This window comes from Chiroxiphia lanceolata, chromosome 16 (assembly GCF_009829145.1).
Source record: "Chiroxiphia lanceolata isolate bChiLan1 chromosome 16, bChiLan1.pri, whole genome shotgun sequence".
NCBI classification, from domain to species: Eukaryota; Metazoa; Chordata; class Aves; order Passeriformes; family Pipridae; genus Chiroxiphia; species Chiroxiphia lanceolata.
In genome coordinates, this window is record NC_045652.1 from 3,153,587 (window position 1) to 3,181,363 (window position 27,777).

The 27,777-nt window shown below is 45.3% G+C and overlaps 1 protein-coding gene across 2 annotated transcripts in view; it reads right to left on the reverse strand.

Annotated features, from left to right (window-relative positions):
• GSG1L (GSG1 like) overlaps positions 1-27,008 on the reverse strand; it is a 56,450-nt gene extending 29,442 nt beyond the window's left edge. Inside the window, exons 1-2 of one of the 2 annotated variants that reach the window (XM_032704373.1) lie at positions 25,857-27,008; positions 8,727-8,774 (exon numbers count right to left, since the gene is read on the reverse strand). In XM_032704373.1, coding sequence (XP_032560264.1) covers positions 8,727-8,774; positions 25,857-26,157 — 349 coding nt within the window. In that variant the 5' untranslated portion in view covers positions 26,158-27,008. The remainder of the gene's footprint in view (positions 1-8,726; positions 8,775-25,856) is intronic. The other variant, XM_032704372.1, reaches the window with a different exon arrangement.
• Between the last annotated feature and the right edge of the window lie 769 nt (positions 27,009-27,777).

Consider the following 27,777-nt stretch of genomic DNA (forward strand, 5'->3'; position numbering starts at 1 on the left):
AACATGAGCTGTTTGCTCTTAAAGGATTTCTTCAGGGAAAATCATATTGCTATTCCTGAAGGAGATTGCTGAGTCATGTTAACTGCGTTATATGCAGAGACTGTGTGCATGAAAATGTCAGTCATGCGTTTTGGCTAGTGGCTTGGAAATAATGCCAGCATAAATAAACCCATAAATGAATGTATTACCTGCCATACCACGTGGCACTGCCTGCTGAAACCCCAGTACTCCTGAGCAATGCCTGAGAAGAAATGGTCTGGAATCTGTATTGATTTCTGAGGGCTCTTTCAGACAGAAAATTAGCTTCCTAATTGGGGTAAGCTCATATTTAGAATGCCTCAGTGGGATTTCATCCTCCTTAGAAACACCTACTGCCTCAGCCTCTGCTCCCTGAGGAAGAGGATCTGTGGCTGCTTCATCCCAGCCCTTCTAAGAGCAGAACTGCCCTGGTGGCTGATGGGCTCGAGGGTCTGACCAGAGCAGTCTCATCTGAGCTGTCACACTGTGTCCCCAAGCAGGTAATCCTGCTGGACAATGCTGCAGGCAGCCAAGGAGATCCTGCAAAGGTTTAGAGCTGCCACGTTCCTCATAACTCAGTGTCACTCGGCTGCTCTGAGGGTCAGAGTCTGTCTGAGCCACCCTGAGACATCATCTCCAGCCACTCCTCTGCCAGTTCAGCCTTGATCTGTCTGACAAATACTGGTATGAGCAAGGAGAGGCTTAGGGGGGGTTTCTGCATCACAGTTCATCATATGACAAAAAAACCTTCTATCACTTCTGAAGCAGTGGAGCTGAGCAGGGTGTGCTCCTAAATAACTGCTGAGATTATTGCCCCTGACTGAGAAGAAATCCAGAGCACAGCACTTGGAGGACAAGCTGGGTGCTGCACTGTTGAGCAGCTGGAGACATCAGTGTCTAAGCAACGCTGTCCTGGAGAGTGTGAGTCCTTCTTGCCTCCTCACTGGCATGCTGCTACCCCAGACACTGATGCTGTTACCCAGGGAAGACAGTGCTCCTCTCAGCCTGTGGTTCACAGTCATTGTCCCCAAGATCCTCAAGATCCCTAAACTGCCAGACAACATAAAAAAACCACAGAAGGCTGTGACAAGTCAGCCAGACAGATGTCATCCAACATCTGGGAGGAAAAAAGATCACGTATAAGAGCAAAACCTGGTTTTAGGTGGTGTGAACTTGCATGGAGGCTGCAGGTATTATTTCTTCTTTGTGCAAAGATATTTCACTGTTCTTGGTGTCCATGCACGCTGCAGTAGCTGGTGAGGTGGGGGAGTTGTTACCCACGTTCATGTTTCTAGCAACAAAAGGTTGTCTTCATGTGCCTCCTGGTCTGTATTTGCTGTCCTTGTGTTTCTGGACTCTGACTGACACTGCTCTGCTTTTCCAGACCTAGTGGCTATGCTGGAACTGACACCTGGAACTCATTGTAATCTCTCCTCTTCACATTCAGTGCAAGAGAGAAGAGAGGAAAATTAAGGCAAATGGGTACACACTCAGAAATACCGTGCATGTTTTCCGGGAAAAGCAGTAAGGCAAGCTCGGTGCGAATCCTACTCTTTCTCTTCCAGTGGCATTTTGATGGTTTCAGCAATTTGCTCATCTCCACTGCTCCAATACTGGGAATTGCAAGGCAGAAGTACTGGAGTGATCAGTAAATGGTGAGAGGAACGAGCAGCGAGCGTGCTGTTGTGTCTGGCGTCAGGGCTCGGCGCTGAGCAGTCAGCCCGTCTGCCGGTTAATGCCGTCACATCGTGCCACACCATCTGCCTGCTCCTCTCCTGCTGCCGCCTGGAAACACTGAGAGGAGAGGAGACCACAGAAACTCTGAGAGAAAAAGGGAAGCTTCATGATCCTAAATGCCATCAGAGGTACCTAAAGCTCCCTGTTACTGTAAAACAGATAGAAAAAGGGCCGGCAGCCAGCCAGGAGACTGGTTTGAAGACGTGAGAAAGCAGGTGATAAAACCCTGAAAGTGTTGAGGGGAGAGAGGAAAAGCCAGCTGGTTTGTTTTTGTTTATAGCTTTATTCTTCATTGCTTTCTTTATTTTGAAAGGTGAGGCAGAGCAGTGAATCAGAAAATGGTTGTTTTCTACATGATGACGTGTTTTCTGTGACTTTTGATGGTTCTGGCATTGAGCAAACTTGATCCCGTGTATGGTACTGAGCAGACTGGGGAATATCTTTTTACCCATATTCCCTTTTTCCTAGTGTATAGTAATATAATGAGTAGAACAATAAAATGGAAAAAAGGATGAAAACCACTCTAAATTGGGACTATCCTTATGTCCATTTGCCTTACTAAATATATTTGGGATCAATGATTCCTGTTGAAGACCTGCAGTGCAGGGTTGTGCTGTGCTTCTGCCCTCAGCACTGGGCTGAGAGATGAATGATGTTCAGACCAGTGTCCTCCATGTCTTTGGCATCACCAGCATGAAAAGCAAGACTGTTGCTTCCTTTTAGGAATTAGGAATGTAGCTTGAATTCTGCTATTCAAAGATGGTTTCATCTTTGTATGTCTAATTAGCTTTTAAAGCTAACTTCAATGATTCATAACAGATGTGTAAGAAAACACAGATAAAATACTAATAACACATTTTTTCCTGCACACTTAATCATAGATCTCCTAAGACAAGTGCACAGGTCTATGTGGGTATGGATTTACCCTATTGCAGATATATGAAGAATAATGCAATAGGAAGTATTCAAGAATATAGAGACTGTTTTGGAAAGTGTACAGTTCTTGTGGGACACCCAGCTACATTTCTTTTTACTGGATGCAGGTCTCCAAATGGTCCTTTTAGAAAATCATTCCTCTGTTTTTCTTCTCAGGAACAGCTCCCCAGCACACAAAAAAGGAGGTTTGTTTTTTAACTCGGCTCTTACAAGTCTCGCCTGTCTCTTTTCCAGCCTGGAATCTGTTCTGCGTTGTCCTTCTCATACAAACAAGTATTTCCCTATTTTTGACCATAACTGCCACTCTTCTCTTTATCTCTTTAAATTTTATCATGACTTTGAGCTGGGGCTGGCAAGGGAGGGATGAGAGGTGCTCCCAGAGAGCTGAAGGTGGGTACATCATGAATACTTGTGGTGGCATGGTGACTTTTTTGTTTTGTTCTTTGTTTCCTACGATGATCCTAATATTTCTTTTCATCTTAATCTCTGCAGAGCAGTGAATTAATGTTTTCATAGAAGTGTCTGTCATCGTTCCAAGAACTCTATCCTGAGGGGAAAAAGCTAATTCAGAACCCATCACTATATATGTAAAGGTAGGATGACTCTCCGTGTTCACCACTTCACATTTATCAACGCTGAATATTATCTGCCATTTGCTCTCAGTCACAAAGATAGAGGCCTGCAGTATATCCAGTAGCTTTAAAGTTTTCAAGCTTCATTTGTCCTTTTAGCTGAACATTTTAATGTATTTTAATCAGCTCTTGCTTTTCTCGGGTTTCCTTCTTCACAACTTAAAAAAAAAATCCCCCTTTTATTGCTTCTGAAGGATGTTGAATGTCTGTTGGTCACCCGTACAAGGTATCCTTACTAGTATTTGAATCAGGTTCCTCACTCAGGAGTAAGTCAAGATTAACAAGTTTCCCACTAATTTTTCCATGCTCATGAAGTCTGTCCAGATTTTAGTCTCTGCATCATACCTAACACTGCACTTCTCAGCCTGTACATGGGGTTTTAGAGTCTACTACAGGTTTGTTTTCTGTCCTTACACCTTATCAAGTTTAACCCTGCTATCTGTGAAACTGTCCCAATGGGTGATCACTAATATCATTCTGCATTTTTTGTCTGAACACGGAATCCATCCGTGGAGATTGTGTTGCTCATTAATGACATTACCTTGTTATTCTGATTCAGCTTTAGTACATGACATCTGCTTTGTCTTTCAGTGTAATCAGCACCAAGACGTTAATGTCCCGCTAATTATCTTTCTCCCATCGAATTTCTGGTACACCTAATATGTCAGTATCCATTAAAATCAGGCATCTAGTTTCCCTTCTCATTAATTGCTGTTGAAGTGCTGGTTTAGGAGCATGTACAGAACTGGCTCAGCTTTCTCTTTTTCTGTGCTGTGTTTAGGTGAGACTTGATTTGTTTACTTGCTGTTTGCCATGTGCTACCTTAGCTTTGCCAGCTACTTTTTAGACAAAGCAGAATTTTTATTGCTCTGTCTCTCCAGGATGCACCATCATGAGCTGTGCAGAGGACAAGCAGAAGGCATCTCCTACCTCTGCCAGGATGGCCTCTGATTGAAAAAGCCCCCTGTAATGTTTTGGGCTGTTAAATGCTCACTAGCAATGAGCATTTTCCTTCTGCAAGGTTTAGCCTTGCCTGTGGTCTCTAAAAAGTCTTTGCTAATTTTATGCCCATGGATTTCCCCATCGATAAGGACAAAGCAGTGCAATCCAGGCAGTTGCTGCTGGTTTGCCATTCATTGTGGGAATTACTCCATAGGTATCACAGCTGAAGTAAGAGAGGTCTAACAGAGCCTTAGAATAACTTAGACCAGGTTCTACAATACCTGCAAGGAGTTTGCCCTGTGAATCCTGCCCTGTGTTGCTGTGGCCATCTCTAAATTTTAAACCAACTCTAAATTTTAAACCAACACTGACCTTCGAGCCTGTTCCTAAAGCAACTTCAGAACAGGGCTCCTCAGGCCAGAGCACCTCAATTCCACACATGCTGTGAGCATTCCAGGTGTTTGGAAAGTGCCTGAATCACAGCCCCCAAAAGCACCATCCCAAAAACTCTCGGGGGCACCACATTTCCTGCAAACCCTTGCTCTTCTCCAGCAAAATGCTTCCAGCACAAGTGCTGCTTCCAACTGATTTCTGCTGTGTGTATCCCAGTCTTCACTTACACAAGGAGTTGGGCTGGTCAGGACTCCTCATCCTCCACCTCTCTCTGTGTCCCTGTGGCTGACAGTGATGCACTACAGAAGGATGGGGAGTTTGAATCCCCACACAGCCTTGGGCAGGGGAGGAACACACCTCTGTGTGTGTCCAGCTGCCTGTTATGTGGTCAGTGAAGCCATTTATCAGCTCATTCCATGGGACATATTGCAACTTTGTGCTTTCCATTCCGGTGCCGTGATTTCCAGACATAATTTTTTGGCCTGGGTTTTTTCCTTTAGAATGTGTCCTCCATGGCCTCTTGGAAGTTCTCTTGGGCACAAATTTGGAGGAATGGGAAAGAGGATCTAGAAGGTGCACCCAGAAGGTGCAAGGGGAGGAGGAGTGTGGTGGTGTGTTCCAGGCTCAGTGTTTTGGGCACCACGAGAGGGACATAAATGACCCTCACTAGGTGGGTTACCCTTCTCTTCAGGCAGCAAAATACTCAGCAGGAACAAAACTTTGATTAAGTTTTGAGTAGAAGATCCCAGAAGCAATTCAGAACTGAAATATCAGGTCCAGCCTACTGTGACAGTTTCCCTCCAACTCCTTCTGGAAATACTCGCTATTTTACAGCTCACAACTGCAACGAAAATTAGAAGGGAACACACATTGTGGAACCCAACATCTGCTCTGTGGAAGTCCACTAAAAATCCTGTAACCAGCTATTGCCCTATCATTTCTTATCAATAGTAAATGCAAACTGTCAGAGGAAAATGTTTTTTCCTAGTTATTATCTACCATCACGAAGCTGATTTTGTTAAGCAGATTTGGCACTAAGAACCAGCAACAGCTAATAAATTCAATGTTAGGCTTACGAGGTTCTGACAGATTGCTGGCAGCTGCCTTAAATGCAGGAAAAAGCTCTCCTAGTGTGGGTTGGAAATGCTTATTTATACCATACTGTGGGTCTGTTTGCCCCAAATTTTGCTGCCTCCTTTTAGTAGATGTCATTGGTGAGATGTATGCAAAGGGTATAACAACTGATCAGAGATACTCTGCACTGGAGATCAGCACTAATGGATAAAGATGGGAAGCTCAGCCATAAACTATTAGATTTTTACAGTAAGAATAAGACACTTTTTCACTTATGAATGCAAGATCTGTGATAAGGATGTAACTAGACCTGACCATAGATTTTATTTACTGTGAGCTTTGATGGCTAGTTTTTCTATGCTAAGACTATTTTAAACACCATAAAGGAATTTTGTGCTGTCCTGCTGTTAATTGGCAACGGATTCTGGAAGAGATGGGCTGTACAACTAGGCTAAGTTTGTTCTTAGGCCTTTTTTTAAGATATCTTGAAAGTGGAAGGTGATGTGTTCAGAAGTAGGCACAGGCTTCAAGAGGCTTCTTTGGCTTAGAAGTTGTTCAGACAGACAGAGGTGCTCTTTGTATCAAGGAAAACCAACAGAAAAGGGAATTTTTGGAAGCCTGAGTGCTCGTTTGCAGTAACAGACCATTCACTATACAGATATTTCAGATGATCAAAACCTGGAACAACCAGTTTTTGGTTGTTGAATATATAAGAATATTGAATAATCCAAGAATATGTACAGGAACTGAGTAAGCTGATGTCTCATTGTGAAGGTAAGTTTAGTCCAAAATTTCCCAGTTACACAATGGACTGTGAAACCTGCATTGTTTGTATAATTGAACTAAAATTTTGCTATTCATTGTATTTTATCCTATCTCATTTACTTGGAAGAAGAATCAAGAATCTGTCTTAGCACTCGGTGGAACTGAGTAGCTGATAAGCCTCTGACCATTAAAGTCAATGCTGAGTGAGGGGATAAAGAAATTAGAGGAATAAGAAGTTCTTTCTAACTGGAAAAGAGCAGATTAACTCAAAGAATTACAGAATTCTTCAGTGGAAGTAAATTGGACATCATTGATACACAATTTTCTCCTCACATGTGGTGAGAGTTTCTCTGTACAGTACAAGACTGATGGTGAAAATTTCACATTAACTATGTTGCAGTGTCCAACTTGATTTACAGTTGTGGAATTTACCCTGGCTTTGTTTATGAGCCTGGTGGTCAGCACTTTCCATCTCTGACACAGCATTGCCCTCTCTTTCTGTCAATATGCCTTACAGCTCCATGGAAAGACTTCAGATATAGACACAATTTTCTTCATAACACAACACCAAAGGAGCCTTCCTTCCTCCAAAAAAGAAAAACAGAATAGTCTAGAAATATGCGCTGACATCATGCAGCAACTCTAAAATTCTCCTGGAAAAAAAAAAAAATTGCTGACAGCATTTCACACAACCAAAAGAAATACTAAAAGTAAAGCACTAAATGCCGTTTTGGAAAGTGTGTGGGTGCTGGAGCCAAGCATTATGCACCATAATGAAGTTCCACAGAAAATGGAGAAAGCAGAAAACCACTCCACTGCCTTTATAACAGACACCTTGTGCTTGCTGTGAGTCTGGCTCCTGAAGGTGCCCTGCTGTGCCCACCAGTCCTTGGGCTGGGCAACGCGGGGGGGAACCACTCAGGAATTGGATCTTAACGCCCAGGCTGCCTCTTCAGCTCCTCTCACATCCTTATCACTGTCCACTATATCTCCTCTCCCATGTCTCTCCTTCAGGCTGCAGAGTCTCACTCTTGTCGTTGTACAGAACTTTCCAGAACTTTGCTGGCCCTGTTGTTGTTCTGTGAGCTGCACTAAAAAGGACAAAATACCCCGCTGCATTTTACACAAAGGTGAAGCTTTCAGATGTGTGCAGTCCTCATGCTCTCTGTTCTGCTCTGAAGTCCTTTTCTAATGCTTTCTAGCAGACAGTTTGTTTTCTGATTGCTGCTGGGTACTGAGCTGCTGGTTTCATAAGAGCAGTTATGCCCCGAGGTCCCATTTGTGTGTGTGAGATTTAACTCCGAGCCCATTAGCAGCAGTAATCCCAGGCTTGTTCTTCCCTTATGTGCATAATTTATTTGGGTTTGCTTACAATGGATTTCACAGAGGCTCCCTGTGACTGTTCCTCTCACTGCAATACCCTCTGCTTTATTAATGGTAATTGCCTTTCTCTCCGTTTTCCAGCGGATCAGCAATTCAGACAAACTCAGAACAACTGTTCCTTCTGCCACTTACTGCTGCTCCACCACACCTGATGAAGGCACCTCGTGCCCAAAACGTTTTGGGAGTTTCTCAAGTGATCTCACAGAACATACTGGGCACCTCATGGTCTGTGGGCAGAGTGCTCTGCTCTGTCTGGAGCTGGCAGCAGGATGGGCTCAGCCACTCAGTTTAATACAACTCTACACGTTTTTTTTTCCTTATAGATACTATTTTAAAATATGGTCTAAATTGCTTTTGAGCATTAAATAATTCTCAATAATTAATTAGTTAAACTCCAATAGCAGGGTAAGGAAAAATGTTTGCAGCCTGCCTCCGTGAACTTGAACACATAATTTTTTAAAAGGGTAAAGCAAACAAACATGCATCTAGATGATTGCCTCTCACAAAGAGATATTTGGTGCTGTGTGACTGCATTCTTCTGACCATAAATATCTTCAAGGCCTGAGGAGACCACGCACCATGTCCTCTCTCACCCGAGAAAGAAAGGTGTCTATATTACAATATAAATCTGTATTTTATTGAAAAAAAAATCATCTGATCAAATTGAGCAAACGGCTGTCATGAACCCTGGGTGTTTGTGTCACCTGGCTGTGTGTAATGGGGATGACATGGAGGTCCTGGTGTGCTGAGGAAGGGATGTGTTCCCTGGCACTCCAGCATGACAAGGCACAACACCGATGCCATTTGTACGATGGGAAGAAGCCTTGGCTGTATTTATTGTCTTACCTTTTTCAGAAGCCGGGGCAAGGTCAATAAAACTTCGACACTTCTCACCTTTAAAAGAAAAGGATTGGTTTAGCAGTCAGCAGTTGACTGGTGTTGCTCTACCCCCTCTCTGGGCTGGGTTCCTGCCACTGCTCCCACCCCAGTCTCCACAGGACCACAGGGCTGTCTCACACTGAGGGCAGACATTCACCTGTGCCTCCATCCTGACCAAACCCACCCTGCTCACAGGGCTGGACCCTCCCTTAGGATTACAGTCCCTTCATCAGGACTGTGGGATACAGGTTGTGCAGGAAAGCCTTCTTTGCTGTCTGAGCCCCTGCTGGGTCAGTGATGCTCTTTCCCCAGGCCAGGAGCAATGCTGCCCTCGGGATGCAGTGACACAGGGAAAAACACCACAGAGGCTTTCCCTGCCCTGGGAGGGCACAGGCCTCTTGCACTGACACTTTTGCCCTCCTGCTTCCCATCACTGGACAATGCCTGTGCCCCACCAGGTGGGGGGGAGCATTCCATGGGCACAGAGGTTTCCATACACAAATAGGACACATGACTAGGTCAGACAGAACCTGAAGCACAAAGAAGTTAAGCAATCACATAGCATTTAAAAAAAATGTTTATAAAGCAGACAAATGCCTTGCTCTGACCATCACAGCCTGTGCCACTCTCTCTGCTTCGTGGCTGCTGCGTCCACTTATTACTGCAAATTAAACTCTGTGTAGGACTCCATCTCTATTTTTGCAGAGAAGCCTATTGCTTCTGAACAGGAAATATATCCTAAGGGTGGATGCTTAGACCTTTCTTTTTACTTCTGCAGGCAGTCAAAGATCATAAAATAACTCCTCTACCCCAGGTGCATCCATCCACCAAGGGCATGTGTTTCCTTTGGTGTGATATATTCCAAGGTCCCCAACAGCTCACCTGACTCGAGGAGTCAGAGCTCAGTAGGTCTGCCAGGGGTCATGAGGAGAATCCATTTTGCCCTTTAAGACTTTAATTGATGACAAAGCAGCTAAAGGACTAGAGATTTTTTAATTACCTTTGCTCATTTTTAATTGCAGAGTCAAAGAACTGATTTAGGAAATGCGAGCCATTAAAAAAGAATAAACAGTGAAATGCCACGGTTATGGCAAAGTCAGTGTGCAATTTTTTCTTAGTTTTAATACAAGTATATGTACAAACCAATGTAAAATATTAATTTTTCTGTGTCTTTTTTGGTACAATTGAGATAAACATAACCATTCAAATGATGGCTGTGCTGACATAACAATCTATTATTATAATGCTATTATTACTGCTTTGAATTTATTTTTGCCATTTTAAACCTATGCTAAATACACTGAGGAGTGTTGTGTACATAGTCTGTAGTCTATGTACAAGGTGCTGTAAAAGAAAAGGTTCACTTGACATTGAAATGAACATTTTGGTAACTCCATGGCAGGGGAAGGATTTCTCGTCTGTGAATCCAGGCACTGCCCAGGGGACAGCCAAGAAAAGGAAGTGACACTTAACCTATCAAAGCACCATCTCTGTGGCCAAAGAGTTTCGTAGGGCAGGCTCTAACTGAGCAGAAGGAATGTCAGATGGAAAAGTTATGAAGTTTTGGGGCAGACAGAGAGAAAGACAACCGCTGGATCATAGAAATCACCTGCAGGTCTCCTGTCCAGCCCCCTGTTCCGAGCAGGACTGTCACTGACACCTGCTCAGGTCAACTGTGACATTTCCAGCCAAATCCTGAAATGCTTCAAGGATGGTGTTACCCACCATTTAGGGACTCCAAGCATGGAGTTTCTCCCCTGCTCTGCTCCCTGGGCTGCACTACCCTTCTGGAGAAGTGGCCCCTTATACCCAACCTGAACTTCTCTGGCTGCTCTGGCACCTTTGTAGTCATTCTTTCTCTGGTTTTAGGGACGTGAACAAGCCCAGCTCTCCCAATTACTTTTCACACATGCTGTACTTTAAGTCCCTAACCAAGAAATCCAGAGAAATATAAAAACTATAAAAGAGTTCTGGACTATAAAAGAGACTGTGCTGTAAGTAGGAAACATTCTCGTCCAGAGCCTCAGAGTTTTAGGACATGAGGTGTTTCAGGAGTGCATTGACATAAAATCAAGAGAATATAGGGAGAGTGACCTTCAGATTTGGACTTGATATAAGCAGATTAAGCAGGATTTTTCATTCTAGCCATATGGATCTGTGGTTTGGTTCTGGTTTTGTGGTGTGGTTTTTGGTTTTTTTTTTCTTCCCCCAGATGTAAGCTATTATTTTTAAGAAAGTTTTATTCTAACCTGACTTCAAGCTGACTGGCTAGCACTGATCATCTCTCACCTTTGATTGCCGTGAATCCAAACCACATTACTGGAAAATTTTAACAAATACCTGACTCTCCACCATGTTATCCCAAGACAGGCAAAGGGGAATGGCATCTGTTACTGCAGGGACTGCACAGGCTGTTCTGAGAGCTGAAATGTTTTGATGTCGCAGACATGAGGCAATTCTCCTGACAAGTACGTGCCACACACTTGGAAGGGCTGGAAGGTCTGAACTTCCCCAGAATTTTCTGAGCAACAGAAGGAGAAGAAGGAGTATGGAGGTACGTGGTGCCTTTCAGACACATGGCAAGGCACGGAGCCTTTCTGACACGTGTGGGTGCTGAGGGAGCTGATGGTACGAGGGTGTTTGGCTGCAGGTGCCTTGGCTGCAGGACAGGAGGAGAGAGTGTGGTCACAGGCTGTTGGGAGGAATGTGCATCCTCCTCCTCCCTCTAACCAGCTTGCCCAGAACACCATCTCTTCCAGGAGAGATGGCTGTGGTGAGGCCTCCAGTTTAAATAATATGGACAGAAAATGCTGGTGTATCCAGAAAAAGTCCATTTGGAGCCACAGCACAAAGATTGGAGACAGGGAAGCTTGGGAGGATGTCACTTCACTTCCAGCAGCTGATGTCTGGATTGTGCCTGTCTTGCTGCTGAAGGTCATTGGAAGGAGCTGCACAAGCAGCTCCTGACACTTCCCTTTGTTGTTCCTGTTGCTGGAGCACTGGAAACCCCTCCTCCATTTTCAGTGGTAACCACTGGTGGTATTTATAGACCACATCCATACTTCCCCATGCAGACATGCATCTTACTGAGGACTGAAGAAGTCAGCAGTGCTTTCACTATTCCTCTTAGGATTTATTCTAAGTTATTTTTGGGTATCTTGTATAACTGATCTCTTAAGCCCTCTTAAGTTTAATTTTAGACTTGGCAGAGTTTATCCTGCTGTGCTGTCCTTTTCCAGATGCATCTTCTCCTCCTAACCAGGCTCCTGGAGAGTCTTCAGAGAATACAGAAAAGGCTGTTTAGAGAAGCAACAAGAAGAGTGTCTAGGATTCATCCCTCTGAGAGCCCTGCCTTCACCCATTTCTGGCTGTGATTCTGACAGAGAGGAAAGCCAAGGAGTGATCTCTCCTGCGCTTCACTCACATATAGAAGAGATGTGACCTGGCTTGAATTCTCCACTTCCATGCAGGAGCAGCGGCCGTGGACAGTGCCTGAGAAGGTCTGTGGAGCTCAGCAGTGTCAGGGAGCTGCTGGAGGCTGAGGAGAGAGGACTCACCAACCACCTAAAGATCCATAACCAAAACACTTGGCACCAGCTTCTTCTGTGTCTTCCCAAGGGTGAGGCAGAAACACCATCTATGCAAGTTCTTGCAAACACACTCCCTCCTAACCAGACTGGCTCTGCACGGGCTCAGCTGTGTCTCCGCTGGCCTTCCTGAGAAGGGCTGATGGGTCACAGGGTCCTACCAGTCCAAAATTTACCTGTGGTTTTCTCTATTCAATCCTAATCAATTAATCTAATCCTGTATGTGTGCATGTCTATGTGTAATTGTAACTTGTCGGGGAAAATTCAAACAGAAGCAGCCAGGGGGTGGGAGGAGATACATCTGGAAAGACTGAGCTGGTGGGTGGGAAAGAGTTTTGAGGTCTTGATATGGATAACAGACTTGGAGCCTGTGAAAACATCTCAGGGACCATCAATGGGATGTGCCTGTGCATCTCCAGTGGGACAGGGTGTGCATGTTTCAGCAGTGATCTGCAGACCTGCTCAGGCACAGCAGGGAGAGGAGACAGTTTGCTGCTGAGGGTGATGTTGTTTCTGTGGGTGTTGGTAAAGGCACAGCTGTCTCTGGTGGGTCTGTGTGGTCAGACATGTTAGTGTCATGCCTGCTCACATGTGTGTGTGTGTGTGTGTGTGCACCTGCCCCTTGAACACAGGCCCAACCTGCATGGGGAGGGGTCCAGCAGCAAACAGTCAAGGGACAAGAAGTTCCCTGGGTGTTAAAATCCCTGGGCTCAGCTTCCCAGGAGGACATTCAGTGTTCCCTCAGACTTCTCCCATCTCATGTTCCTGCAGCTGAGGAAGATCCCTCAGCTCTGCAGGGCAAATGTTTTCCAGCTCCACAGTAGTTTCCACTGAAGAAAGCTCAGCTTTGGGCTTTTGTGTGTTCTTATGAAACAGCTACAGGAAGATGTGGATTTGATCACTGCGTCAGTGCCAGGGACACAGAGAGAAAGTTGTGGCAGCACAAGGAGATGATCCTTCTGTACTACTTTCTGCTGCTCACGATGTGCTGGGAAGTCCAGAGCTTCCAGCCCTTCCAAGTGTGTGGCATGTACTTGTCAGGAAAATTGTCTCATGTCTGCAACATCCAAACGTTTCAGGAAGGAGTGGAAGGCTGTGTGCAAGGCAGGCACTGCTCTGGCAGGGCTGTGCTCTGGAACAGGGTAAGGAGCTGGTGAGAGCAGGACTGCTTCGGGGATGGGAGCAGCTGCACGGGGTGAAGGGGTCATCCACGGGTCCTGTCACCTCAGGTAGGTCCCCAGACACCTCCTTTTCCCTAGCATGTGGAGGTAGTGGGGCTGCTCCCTTACCTTTTCCTCTGGAGAGCCCTACTCCAGTGTCACACACACTTTGGACAGCTGGACTCTGCGGGAGGCAAATGCTTATTCCTTGTGCCTTCCTTGGGCAGAGTCCAGAGACAGCTGTCCCTCCCTAGTCCAAACAGTAATTTGAAAGCAAAACTTACCCAAGAGAAATGGCTTTTCCAAAACCCCCAGGTTCAATCCCGCCCGAAAACTGAGACAAATGGGTCCCATAGAGCCCATAGGTCCCACAGAGCCAGCAGGTCTCATGTGTGGGGTATCTCTGGGCTGCCTTCCCTGCTCTGTTCTGCACACCTTGTGGGCACAGTCACCCTGCAGACCAGGGGGGCCTGGCTGCAGCTCCCAGCATGGATGCAGGCTGGCATTCCTCTGTGGGCCTGTGGAAGGCACCAGGGAGCAAGAGGAGAGCTACACAGGGCAGCTGAAAGGCAGGTCTGGATGCACAGAGGCTGGGTCTGAACTCCAGCACACAGCTGAACACCCAAGCTCAACATGCTCACTGGAATCTCTCTGGCTTCAAGCCTTGGTGAGACCCGTGTGTGTTCTACCCTTTTTTTTCCACCTAAAATATGTGGTTTGTTTGCTCCTGTCTTCAGGCCCCCACGCTGCCCAAAGGTGGTTGGGTTTGGCCAGAGAACACCTCAGCAACTTGGTGGGTTAGGTTGGAAACTGGGAAGAGGGCAGAATAAAACACCTATAAAAGCTTTGCCTTTAAGACAATATTCTGCTTCTACCGTGGCTGTTGCCATAGCAAGGACCAGCAGTTGATGTCCTGGATCACACTTATCGGTCCTACATTCCTGAGTTCTTTCTTCTCTGAGCCAGGGATAAATGGCTCATTAATAACCAGAGCAGCAAAATAAAAACAACTCCGAAAAAATCCTACTTTGTATGTCTTCCGATGACACGGTTTGAAAATATTCTAGTTAAATAATTTGACTTAAAAGAAATCCGGTAGCTCTGACTGAACTCTGTTATAACTCTGCTTTTCATCTCACAAAAAAAAAAAAAAAGAAAAAAAGAAAAAAAAGAAAAAGCTGTCTGTATTCACTTACTCTGCATAAAATTTTACGAGTTCAAAAGTACATTTCTGATGGAAATTTAAATGATTATGTTTCATTTAAACAACATTCCCTTTTAGTAACACCCTGGCTCACAGCCTGTGACAGACAAGGTCCCCTTTTTTTTCCCAATAGGCCCTAACTAATCTTTATCTCTCCAATTATATCTGGAGTCATGTGGTTCTGATGAGATCCCACATCATCTACTGAGAGTAAAATCATTGTATTTGTCTAAAAAAAGCTATAACCCACAAGGGATCCCAGCCTAGACGAGGCTGAGGACTCCAACTACAACTCCAGTGAAAAAAAAGTACTACATTAGGGAAAATACAGGTTAATGGGCTCACTCAAAGTGAGTTATCAGGTTAATTAACAACTGAAATATTTCAACTTTGATTAAAGTGATCCCAAACAGAGTATTTAATTGAATTGCTTTTTAATGAAAAATCGAGTGTTACTCTGCAAAATCAACATTTTTCCAGTTGACCCTGTTGATTTTGCTGGAGTGATATTTTCCTCTGGAAAATAAACAAGTTTATACAGAGCTGCACTAAAATATGTCTTGAACGATGCAGACAATTGTTTTCTCTCCCTCTGGCAGCTGCCACTCACTGCTGCTGCCCATCAACATTTCTGCTACTTCTAAATAACATAGAATTTGTTCAGTTTCTCAGGCTGAGTTTACTCACAATCTGTTTTGGCTTTGGGGTTGTTTTTAGATCTGAATGCTTTACTGCTGTTCTCTTGCAGCAAACCCAAGCCCTTAAAACTTCCTGCCTTTAAAAGTGGACAAGCTTTTAAAGCTTCCCACTTTTTTGTTTCAGGTGTGTTTTCCCCTCAAAAAAAAAAAATAAAAATCACCAAAATTGGTGATATTTCCATCAGGAAGGTCCCATCCACATGGTGGGGTTCTCCCTTGGTTGGTGGGAGCAGTGGAGAGCTGTTCAGAGCAGTGGGTGTGGGCAGAGCTGGGAATGCCCAGGGGTTGGTGCTGCCTGGCACTATGTGCCATGGCAACTGCATTTTCCACGCTGAAACTCTCCCTGATGTGAAAAATCTTGCACAGTATCTGAAAGCAAACATCTCCACAGGCTGCTCTCAAATCATGTCTAATTGAAACACAGCCAAGTCACAAGATTCAGCTGATTGTCTTGGTAAGACCTGATGGATGTGTACACACATCTATCATTTGGAGAGCTGGAAAATAGTTCAGATTTCTAAATGACTGGAAGAACCGAGGAAACAATAGTGCTGAGAGAGGTTTTCAATGACTCTGATGTCAAATTAGGGCTGACTTCATAATCTGGAAAGCATTAAAGCAGACAGAACTCTGAGTTGCTTGAAGCATTTCAAGCCATGGAACGGGAAGGGGAGGGTTTCACCTGTTCCCCCCAGATGTGACCATCTGCCACACTCTGCTGACTCTGTGGGAATGTAAATATGCCAAAACAAACTAGTTATGGGCAATTCACTATCTGTGGGACTGCAGGGTTGCCCAGAAAACTGTAAAAGACTAGAAATGATGCTCTTCACAGAGGATGCAGCTGATGTAGATCCCTCACTGTGTGAAGCATGACATGCCTTCTATTGTCCCCCGTGGGCTTTAGCTGTTCCATCCAGGCTGGTGACTAACAATGATCAAAGGAGTAAATAGCCCATAAGACCCTAAAGCCCCCATTGTAGATGAAATACGGTTCCATAGCTCTCACTCCTTCCAAATATTAGCTGTGGATTAAGGTGGATTCTCTTTTGGCCATGCCAGTGCTACTGTCCAGGTAACACCCAGCCAGAGTATGTGCACTGTGTCTGTGCTTTATCTCCAGAGGTACATGGGCAGGGCAGGCAGAGGTGAAAGTCTCTGACAGCAAAGAAGGAAACTCTGTTTCACAGGTGGGATTACTCCAGAAAATGAAGACATCACAAGCTGACATGTGCCAAAATGGAGGGACAGAGGTCCAGGACAGAGCTTTGCTCTCATGGCAGGATACAACACTGTGAACACGAGTCCTCAGGTTGCAGCTTGAAAGACGTGCAAATGACTGTAGGGAAGAGGTAAAGGGATTTCTGGAGGGGAGGGGACCTTGAATGTCAGAGCCTATACTACATCAACCTGTATTTCTTCTCCTCAGTTAACACCATAACAGTATTTCTTCCCTGTTTTGCCCATCTACCTGCTCCCTGTTTCTCTTAGCCATTGCAGTTTAGGCTGCCTGTTTCCAAGTGAACTCCAGAACCTTATCCCACCTTTCCTGCTCATGATACTCAGTTGCTTTTTGGTTTGAGGTGTCCTGTTTTTCCAGGCAAGTGCCCCTGACTTGGAGTATGGAAACTGAGATAACTTTAACCTTTGCTCCGTGACATCTAAAGGAAGTGAACAGCAGCACACTGCAAAAGAATATCCAGTTTTTGAAAACAAGTGAAAAAGAAATGGTGCTTGCATTTCCTCTTGTGAACCTTATTTCCAAGCTTCTACCTAATAACTTTGCAACAAATTCTCATTTAGTGTTTTTTGTCTGCCCAGGGGATGCACAGTGAAATCAGGCTGAATGACAGTACGATGTGTTTTTTGGTCTCTCCAAATCTAATGAGTTTAAACATGGTGCAATGGCTTGTAAGCATGGTTTGAGTCCTTTTCCCCATCAAATGTAGCCAAATGGAAGGTGGAACCCATTCAATTTGGTTTGCCTGTGACTATTCTACAAGCCATGTCATTCCATAGTAATAACATCTGCTTCTTATTACTCACTGTCTTCTGTAGTCATTTCTAAGCTATATCAGCAAAGATTTATATTCCCATTTTGTTTACCAACAAGAACACTGAATGCTATTATTACATCAATTTGTGACTAACAGGGGATCCTAGTAGAAGCAGCCCTATTCCCTGGTGTCCTGGTTTTGGCTGGGATAGAGTTAATTTTCTTCCTAGCCTCTGGAACAGGTTTTGGATTCAGGATGAGGATAGTTGATAACCAACTGATACCTTGGTTGTTGCTGAGCAGTGCTTACCCTAATCAAGGACTTTTCATGTGTCTCATGCTCTGCCAGAGAAGAGATGAACAAAAAGCCAGGAGGGAACATGACCAGGACAACTGATCCAAACTGGCCAATGGGATATTCCACACTATAAAATGTCATGCTCAGTATACAAACTGGGGAGAGTTTGCTGGGACCTGCCAAACACTACTTTGGGATGGGATGGGCATTAGTGAGCAACTGTACTGTGCACCACTTTTTTCTTGGGCTTTAGTCCTCTCTCTCCCTTTTTCTCTATTTTTATTGTTTGTTGTTGTTGTTATGTTTTACTTTATTTCAATTATTAAACTGTTCTTATCTCAACCCACCGGTTTTACCTTTTTCTGTTTCTCCTCCCCATCCCAGTGAGCAAGGGGCTGAGCAGTACTTGATTGCCAGCTGGGGTTAAACCAAAACAACCTATACATCACCATTTTGAGACCTGTCATTAAGCCAGATCTTCCAATTCCATATAAGGAAAGTTTTAAAATCAGGATTGAGTCTGATGTTGTTTAAAAACCATGGGGATACCACAATGATTGGTATTCCATCCCGTATTTATCTCCATAGCCCTGAATGCAACTGTTCATATTTTGCACTGACACTGGGGTAAGGCATCTCAGTTGTCTTTGAAATCTGGCACTTATGTGTTAGCCTTCCAGCACTTTGAAGTTTATTCCATTTACAAGGAACTAACAGAACTCCTCAGATGCTTTGTTTAAGGCTACTGGGTTAAACAGTTGAGCACAGACACATCCAAAGAGAAAACAGCACAGTGCTTGCTTGTGAGGTAGAGTAACATCAAATAAGGAGCAGTTAGCTACCTGGTCCCTCACTTTGCTCTATTATGAGGCTCAGCCTGCAGGGACTTTATATCCACAATTTATGTATGATGGATGTTCATACAACGAGTCTGTCTAGCAGGATCAGGAGGACCTAAAATCCGAAACTCCCAGAGCACCACAGACACAAAATATCCCCAACATCCCATAAAAACCTGAATGCCTACCATAAAGCAATCACCACTACAGAAATCATGTACCACGGGAACAGAGCAAGAGTCATGGTGAGGAACACGAATAAATCTGTGAATTCCTATGGCCTGGCCTAGCTCATCCTGAAAGGAAAATACCAGGGATTTGTCAGGAGGAGCTCACAAGTGCTTTTCTGAAATGGATCCTTCCCCATGCTGTAAAGGAAGGCAAAAATTTGTTACTCTCCCTGTTATCTAGCCTGAGGGAGATTTCCCTTCTGATCCCAAATTAGATCATCAGTTTAATGTTCAGTGCATGAGCAGCCATACCAATTAGATACTGGAGCTGTAATAATGTCAGCGGCAGCAAAGCAGCCTCCTCACACACTGCCTCCACCTGTAGCCAATTTCTGATGCTTTAGAGGAGGCATAAAACCCTCCAGAAAGTGTGACATGAGTTGAGGCAGCAGCTATTTTTCTCTTGGCTGCCACTGGTGACCAGCAGGCACCCTGGAGCAGGACACGGACACGGCGTGAGCCAGGCGGGCCAGGCGAGACACCTCCTTTCAGACCTCCTTAAGACACCAACAAATCAGCTAGGCAGGACTTGCTCCAAGCTCCCTCATGCCAGGAACATTCCTCTTCTCTCCTACAGTTCTTCCTGTGGCTTTAGAAGCACCCATTTCAGCCCATGGATTTCCTTTGCTCACACTGCCCTCTGTGGAGGTGAGGTCCAGAGACGCTCTCTGGGAAGCCCGTCCTTGGATTTTCACCCTTTTTTCCCCCAATGAGAAGTTACTTAAGTCATACTATTTTCTTTTCTCATATATATATATCACCACACCCTCTCTAGCTCTTCAATCTGTTATACTGAAGAGGGCCAGTTTGCTTTCCTTGAAGGAGATCCTCTTTTCCTTAACTACCTCAGGAATCCCTCTCTGCATCTATTTCACCTCCCCCTTTTTCCTGCCACAATGTGGCATTAACAAAAGGCACAGATGTCACCTGTGCCTTGCACTGTGGTGCTGATTTTTCCCTGGAATTACACCTTTCCTTTATATGGCAGCACTTGGCAGCTCACAGTCACCCCACAGACAAATACTGGTCCCAACTTGGTGCTTCTCTTTTCCCTGCAATTAGTAACTACCTGTGACCTCACAGAGCTTTATGCCTTGGCATCTGGTGCTTTTAACCTTCTTTAAAATGTAATACTGTTCTTACAACTCTATCAGACCAGCTCACATTTTCAGTTATGCAGAAAAATCTCTGCTCTGTAATGCCAATGGTCCCAGATTTTGTGTCACAGCCTACGTAAGAAACACAGTCAAAGTGGGATTATTCTCTTCAAATTAAGGCTTCTGTGTTAGGAATTGCAAAATCTTACACAGATTCCTCTTTGGCCAATGAGGAAAACACATAATCCGAGGGCTCAGTTGGTCCCATGGGAGGAGCAATGTAATCTCCCCAAGAAGTGCTTACCACTGTATATAATGATGATGATCATCACTTTAGGTACAGATACCCACATGTGCTGATGTCCATGGGATTGCTGTAGGATTCATCTTGCCTTTATTTTTTTTTAGGTGACACAAATTGTATCCCTAGTTAATTTGTTCCTGGGTTGCAAATCTCAACAATGACAGAATCAGACCCAACCCTGAATTTCAGGACAACTAGAAATATAATTGCCCTTTTCGTATTACTTGCCACAGCCTCTTTGTAAGACTGGTCTTTAGTCAGCTTACAATCTATTTATCCCCATCATAATAAATAAAATAAAATCTGCAACACAGGTTCAAGCAAAAGGTCTGCTTGCTTCACTGTCTTTGTATTATCTCCAGAGACAGACATTTAGGGAAGAACAAAGGTGTGAGCATAGGATGGTTCTGTTCATATATTCCCCTTATCTTACCACACTGCATCGATAGTTTGGGGACTGCCCAGTCAGAGGTTGCTCTCAAATCATCAAGTTAGTAACAGAAATGGATGTTTCCTCCCTGGGTCCATGCAATCCCCAATTTTGCCCTTCACAGCATTCCCTGGTAGGGAGCTCTGTGGGAAGGAGTATTTATTTTTGTCTGTTCTGCCTTTTTGTTCTTAAATCACAGAAGCATCAACGATATGTCTTGTCTGATCTCTGTCATTCTCACTTGATCCCCTCCAATATCACATCTCTCTGTACCTTGTGCCTTCCTTCCAGCCTGAAGTGGCTCAGGCAGTTTAGCACTCCCCAGTGTGGAAGCATCCCTGCATCTGTCACCGTGTTCTTACCATCCTCTCCAGTCTCTGTAGCTCTCCTGTAAAGAATTTTCACTGGGACATTCCATCAAACGCTTTTTTGTAAATCCACAGAGACTGCGTCTAATCCATTACCCTTGTCTAAGAAGTGATTCATCTTGTTAAAAGATTTACCTTCAATAAAGCCCTACCTTTGATAAAACCCATTTGTTGCCATGTACTAAGTGCTTTCCCTGAAAACTGTCCTAAGATTCCTGGGTCAAGTGGCCTGTATCACTTTTTTTCCAGTCTTCTTTAAATACAGTGATGTACAGATTCTTTCTATTAAACCTGCATTTTCATGTACCAATTATTTCAACATCCTCAGATGGAGATTATCCAGGCCCCCTGGGTTCAGTTCCTCTAGTGCTGGAAATTTTATCTTTAATATAGAGCTCTACCTCCTCAATTCTTTTTACCACTCTTTCCTTCCTAACAATTTAGAACTAGCAATTTTTACATTCCAGTCAGGCGAATAAACCTGCCAGGTTTCAGTCATGCCAATTATATCGTATTTCTCATAATCCAGCAAGAATTCCCAATTCCTCTTGCTTTTAATTACATACTCACAAGATGCTTCTCCTGGTCCCTCTCTGGACAGCCACCTGCAGTGAATCAGTGTGATATGCTTATTATCATGGGGGGGGGGAGAAGGTGATGCAGAACCACTCTGGAGCTGTCAAAAGGGTATGGCAAGTTCTGGTCTTTATATGTCACAGATTTACTCATTTCTGCAGGATACACCTCTCTCCTTCTCTGCTTCCTTCTCAAGGTGCACCTAATGTCCATAATTATGGCTCATTTTGATGCATCCTTACCTACCATCTAAATTCCATTATCTACCATTTACTCCTTCAAGACTGCTGAGGAATATTTGGCACAGAGCATACAAAGAGCTACAGGCCCCTTTGCCCTCAAAAATCAATCCAAAACCACAAAACAAGCCACACTTATCCATTCCTGCTCTTCTGACTGCTATGGAGTATGGGAGCATGATGGAAAGGCTGTTTATTTAATGGGACAGTACTCTTGAAAGGCAACTAGGCAGCTGCTTCTCCCCTTAGTTGTGTATGTTAATACTGATATTGCCTGTTCATTGGCAACTAAATCAAGATCTGAGTTCATGTTTTTGTTTTTTTTTTTACTAACATCAAAGCAAACACATTATTGAGCGAAACTATCTGACTTATTGTTTCCCAGCTCTCCAACTCCTCTACCTCTTAGGATACCATCTACCACCTTACCTACTTCATGTGGTAATTTTTTCATGGCATGTGTGTTCTTGAGTCGTGGAATCTGCCAGCTGGTTCAGCACTGCTGCTGTTGGTACATCACTGCTCTGGGATCCTGTGGGGTGCCCTGCACTGCCCGAGCACAGCCCCAGACTGCAGCTGTGCAGTAAGATACACACTCAAAGTCACACTCAAAAAGAAATTAAGTGATAGTGAGCTTGGCTCTGAGACATCTGGCCATGGCCAAGGAATTCAGAGCCAGGAGGGAGCCCCAAGTGCAGTGTGGGAGGGCAGAACAGGACTCATGACCGGCAGAGCTTGTAGGATGTGCTTTAGCTTCATCCCCTTCTGAGTTTAGATGTATTTCTCCTACAGAAGGTACCTCCACCTGTGTGGCATCCAAAGCACTAAACCCACTCTGAAAGGGGAACCCTTGTCCTCTTTTTGGTAGATGTGGATTCAGCACACTTTTGAGTCAGAAATTGTGCTAAATAATTACAGGACTCTCCCACCAATGAAATATGAACGCTCCAGTCCTTCTGTTCCCAGAGGAGATTCACAATTACATTTCTCAGGTGCTAACTGCTTTTTGAATTCTTTAGCTGTCCTAGACATGCTGGATAAAAATAAACTCTAGATTCACAAATTATTTCAGAAATAATCACAGCATTCAATCTCTGTTAGAGCTGTCAGTGAAAACTAGAAGCTGGTAACAAGAGGAAGGCACGCTCTGCTGGGCTCTGCACAAAGTGGATGACATGCTGTTTGCACCTCAGCCTCTGGAATCTAAATGCCCATTGCAGATAAACAAGGGGAAGGAGAAGACACTCAAAAATTGGTTTGCTTGCAGCCTAAACATCATTTTAAGGTGTGACTGTGTCCCAGCCACTCCAGCCAACTGGAAGCCCTGGAGTCCTGTTCCTAGAGTTCCTGATCAGCATCAACCTGATGGGAACTGGTCCTGTTGTGTTGGCTCTACAAGATTTGCTGTGTTGCAGCTACACCAGTGCAGGGAGCAGAAAGTTTTGATGGTATGACTGGAAGGAGAGAGAAATCAAAAGCCTGGTGGCTGGATGAAGAATGTGGCTCACAGCTGGGCAAGTTTGGAGGCTCTGCATAGTTTTGACAGCATCACGATCACAGGGAGAGTTACTGGCATTCACGTGTGCCTGGTGGGACTCACACTGCTCAACTTCAGACATCAGTGAGTCAGTGAGGAACCAGGGATGGGATGGGAGCTGTGGGAATGGTGCTGACCATAGACTGTGGCCATATGTTCTGCTGACAGAGGTGTGAGGCTGCGAGTGACTGCTGAAAGGACTTTGCCTGGAGGAAGGCTGCTGCTGCAGTCACTCTCTGTATGCTTTGGGTAAAGCTCTAAGAAAGACCTTATTGACAGTATACAGTGCATTCAACTGGGGATTTTGGCTAATTAAATACACTATTATTTAATACAAGTAATACAATACTATTTAATACACACATGGTGAGTGTATGACTGGTGATACCCACAGCACTGGGGTCAGTAAGTGTGCTGTGGATGGTGGGATGAGCCCATGGGATGGATTGCTCAGGATATATTGAGTGGGGTGGCTGTACATGCAAGCATGACCACTCTGCTGTTGGATTGGGGCTGGGTGGTGCCTCAGGTAAAATGATCACCAGTCAGGCTGCAAAAGGCCATTACAACATCCTGACAGTCTGGTATTACAAACCTGTAACTCTGAATGAAAACCTGTCAGTTATTTTATGTTGACACTATTAGGGACAAATTTAGACCTGTGTCCATTACATTGTTCCTGTTCTTACCAGAAAAAAAAAATATGGTAAATCTGAATGAGGCAGCTGTCTGTCTAAGGCAATATGTCCCTGTGCCTGCCTGGATTATTTGCAAAGGTTGGTCCCTCCTGGTCTGCTAACTCAAGAGTACTTTCCCCCAAGTTAGTGTTTCAAATAAGAGGAAACACACATATGGCTGCCATGGTGGTGTGGGGAGGGAGAAACAACCCCTTCTCTCCTGCTTTCACCATAACTTTCTAAAGCTGGCTTCCAGCTCTCTCCTGAAATCACCCACTCCAGCACAGCTTTGTTTACCCAGTACAGAATAGATCACTGTATTTCTCTTCTCCCACAGATAACTCACTTTTCTGAGTGGGCTAGAGTCACACAGTTACAACTTATCTCACACATACATCTTGACTTGGAAAGATTTCAATATCTGCTAGAAATATGGGCATGCTTGATTGTGCCAATTCCAGCTAAGATGCTCAAAAAGCCAGAGAGTCTTAAGCTGCTCACTGAGGCTGCTGTGGCCTAAGTTGATTCCCAAATAAGTAAGATAAATCATCCTTTGTCTGTGGTTTGTTTTTTTTTTTTTTTCTTACATCAAGAGGGTTGCTTTGGTGCCCTCATTTCAGCATGCAGCTGTTTATTGACAGTCTCAGGGCTGGAGTTCATGAACTTTCCTTTTCTTATCTTAAATTGAGTTTTAATGACCAACTAATTCTTGAAGTACTGTCCTCAAAAACACCAGGGAGAATATGTAACACACAGCCCTGTGGGATGGAGCGGGCTGTGAGTGCCTGCCCAAATTTGCCCCACTTTATAGTGCATCCCTACAGAGCACTTTTGCCAGGATCTCATAAACTTCCCATTATCAAGAGGTTGTGTCCTCAGAGATGTAGGATATTAACTGTTCCTCTCTCCCAGCAGTGGTGAAGGACCAACTCTCCAGTCTCCTCCTTGGGCAATGGCAGGAGAGGATGGAGACAGCCCAGTAAAGAACCAGTACCACGATCCATTGTCTCGTACTCTGTCACATTTGTAAACTTTATTTTTCAGTCACATAATCTCAAAAAGAGCTTTTTCTGAGGCAGAGTTTGGATGTTTGCTCTACCAGACAGCTCTGAGTGCAAGGACTGTCAGTTTGCATCTGCTGAGACTTCCATGGGTCCCATGGCAGCTGCCTGCCATCCACCCTCCGGTGTTTTATTTCTTGGTGAGTGCCAGGCTACAGCAGAGCAAATAAATGCACCGAGAAGCCAGAGAGATGTCTTTTTGAGTGGTTCTCAGTAAGTAAACGGCTGAGCAGGGAACAGAAAGGAGCTTTCTCGTGCCCAGTTGTGCCCTTTACCTGCCATTTCTCTACTTCAATAAACACACCATCCAGGAAGGGCTTGCGGGTGGTCACTTCCTAGAAGGATGCCAGGAAAGAGGCAGCCTGGGCTACAGCGTGATAAAAACTGTGACCTCTGTGCTTTCCCTGTCATTCAGACCACCGTCCTCGGGGCAGTCAGAATTAGATGTCAGAACCTCCTTAACAACTCCCGGCCGCTGCCTTTTGTGCGCTCCATGGAGCAGCTCGAAGGGAAGCGCTGGCCAGTGCCCGGCTGCAGTGCCCATGAGGGGAGCACACACCGCTGCTGGAGAGCACAGGGGCTGGAGAGCACAGACCCTGCACCAGCCAGCAGGTGAACAAGCAAAATCCTTGCTCTCGCTGGAAACAGGTTGCTTTTCAACAAAGAACTATTAAAATCCTACCTCTCTCTGCAGGGCGAATCTGCTCTAAGACACAGCACAGCGCAGCCTGTGTGTTTATCGCGCTGAGGCAAACACAGAGCTACACAAGCTGCAAAGAAGTTGTTTTATACTTACCAGCAGCATTGATATTTTCCTCACAGGAGTACCAGATCCCGGTGTGGAAATACCTGAAAAGGAAGCGGTCATCTCCCGTCTCCCAGCTGTAATGAACCACATTCTGGTTCGTCTCATTTGCAGTCTCATTCCCGCCGTAGTTGAGGCAGTTTGTCTTCTTCTCTTTCCCACAGCTCGGCTTGGGGACCCTCTGTGTGCCCTCACACCAGTGGGTCGTGATAAAAGCTGTTGTAGAGAAGAGGAGAGCCATCAGATTCAGACTCACTGCTAGCAGGGCTCTGCATCTTCGATTTGTCTTCATGGTAAATCCGCCCTCCCTCCCCCTCCTGCTGAGAGAAGAAGTCAAAGGGGTTTGTTTTATTTGGGAGAGGGGGGGCTTTCAAAGCCTCGCACGATTCAGAATCCAGTTGTCCAGGCACCAAAACTCTCAGCTTCTCCCAATCTGCTGTTGTAGCGGCGAAGGAAACGCTGCAGCCAGACTCCCATTCTTCCCTTCACTTGAAATCCTGCCTTTGCACGTTAAAGGAGCAGCTGCAGGCGCGGGAGCGGGGCCGTCCTCTCGGAGCCGGGGAGCTTCAGAGCGCTGACGGGATCGCAGAGGGTCTGCCTCGCAGAGAGCACCAGGAGCGAGTGAACATCTGCTCGGGTACCACACATGATCCCAAGGGGCTCCGCAGCCTCCTCCGCCGGGAGACACCTGCAGGCTGCCAGACTCGCTGTCCTCCGCTCCCGTAGGATGGGCAGGAGAACTCAGCGGGCGGCAGGGACAGGGACAGGGACAGATGCTGCTGCTGCCACCGCCGTCCTCGGCAGACCTCGGCGACCACTGCAGCACACGGGCGGCTCGGCCGGACTGGGGGGAGGCGTCACGGCTTAGTCCCGACAAGAATTATTATGTGGAGCGTTGAAATGCATTTTTCATATATCGGAGGATAGAGATTCGTCCAGGAGGAGGAGGAGGGATCGAGTGGTACTTTAGCATTTCTGCTCTGAGCTAGCGAGTAGTAAATCCGGGGTTTGATTCTGCTCTCAGCACACTGGTGTAAATCTCTCTCTTCAGGGGTTTGCTCTGGCAGTCAGCAAAGCCCTGGAGGAATTTAGATTTGAGTGTGTGATGAGTGAAAGCCACATTTTCCACGACACCAAGTGGAGCCCCTTTCTCAGCCTTTAATTTCCAGACAGAGCACACACAGATGTTCTGGTTGAAGTGGGTCTGTAGGAAATTTTGTAGGTCCTGGTTTGTGCAGATGGAGAGAGATAATTAGAGAAAACCCTGGCCTTTACTCACCAGATGGCAAGGCTGTGAGAGCAGGGAGCACTACTTAATATCCCATTTCCAAAGAAATTGCCCTATCGTGATGGTTGTCTGGGTTGTAGAGTTCCAGACCTCTCTCCACATTGCTCAGAGCTGTCTGGTGAACACCAAGTGCCACGAGGAGCAGGGCACCTGATGCTGGTGAAGGGACAATCCCTAAGACCCTGTGCCCAAGCACTGAGGTTGGCCACACTTGTCACACAACAGTTCTGTGTCCTGAGTAGATGAATGCAATTTTCTGTGGTGAAAAAGCTGCATGTGCCTCCTGGGCTTTGGACAGAGTGGTATTTCCTTCCATCCTTGTTTGGACTCCCTGCAAGAGCCTTGGGAATGATTGTGGCCTCTCAGAGCAGTCCAGCAAAGCCTGGAAATAACCATGCAGCCACTAACAGAGGGACAATGCTCCCATCTCACACCCTGCACTCCGTTAAGGCAGCACATGGACTCCACATTTCAAGCTCCTCCTGTGCCTTACTGCCTGCACATGTGGCATGTGGGGGCACTTTCTCCACTCCTTGAAGAAAGCCAGGAAGGATGAGGGGAAATTTCTCCCTGAAGCCACCACATGGCTTCAGGGACCTGTTCCTGCCTCCCTGATGCCCCTCA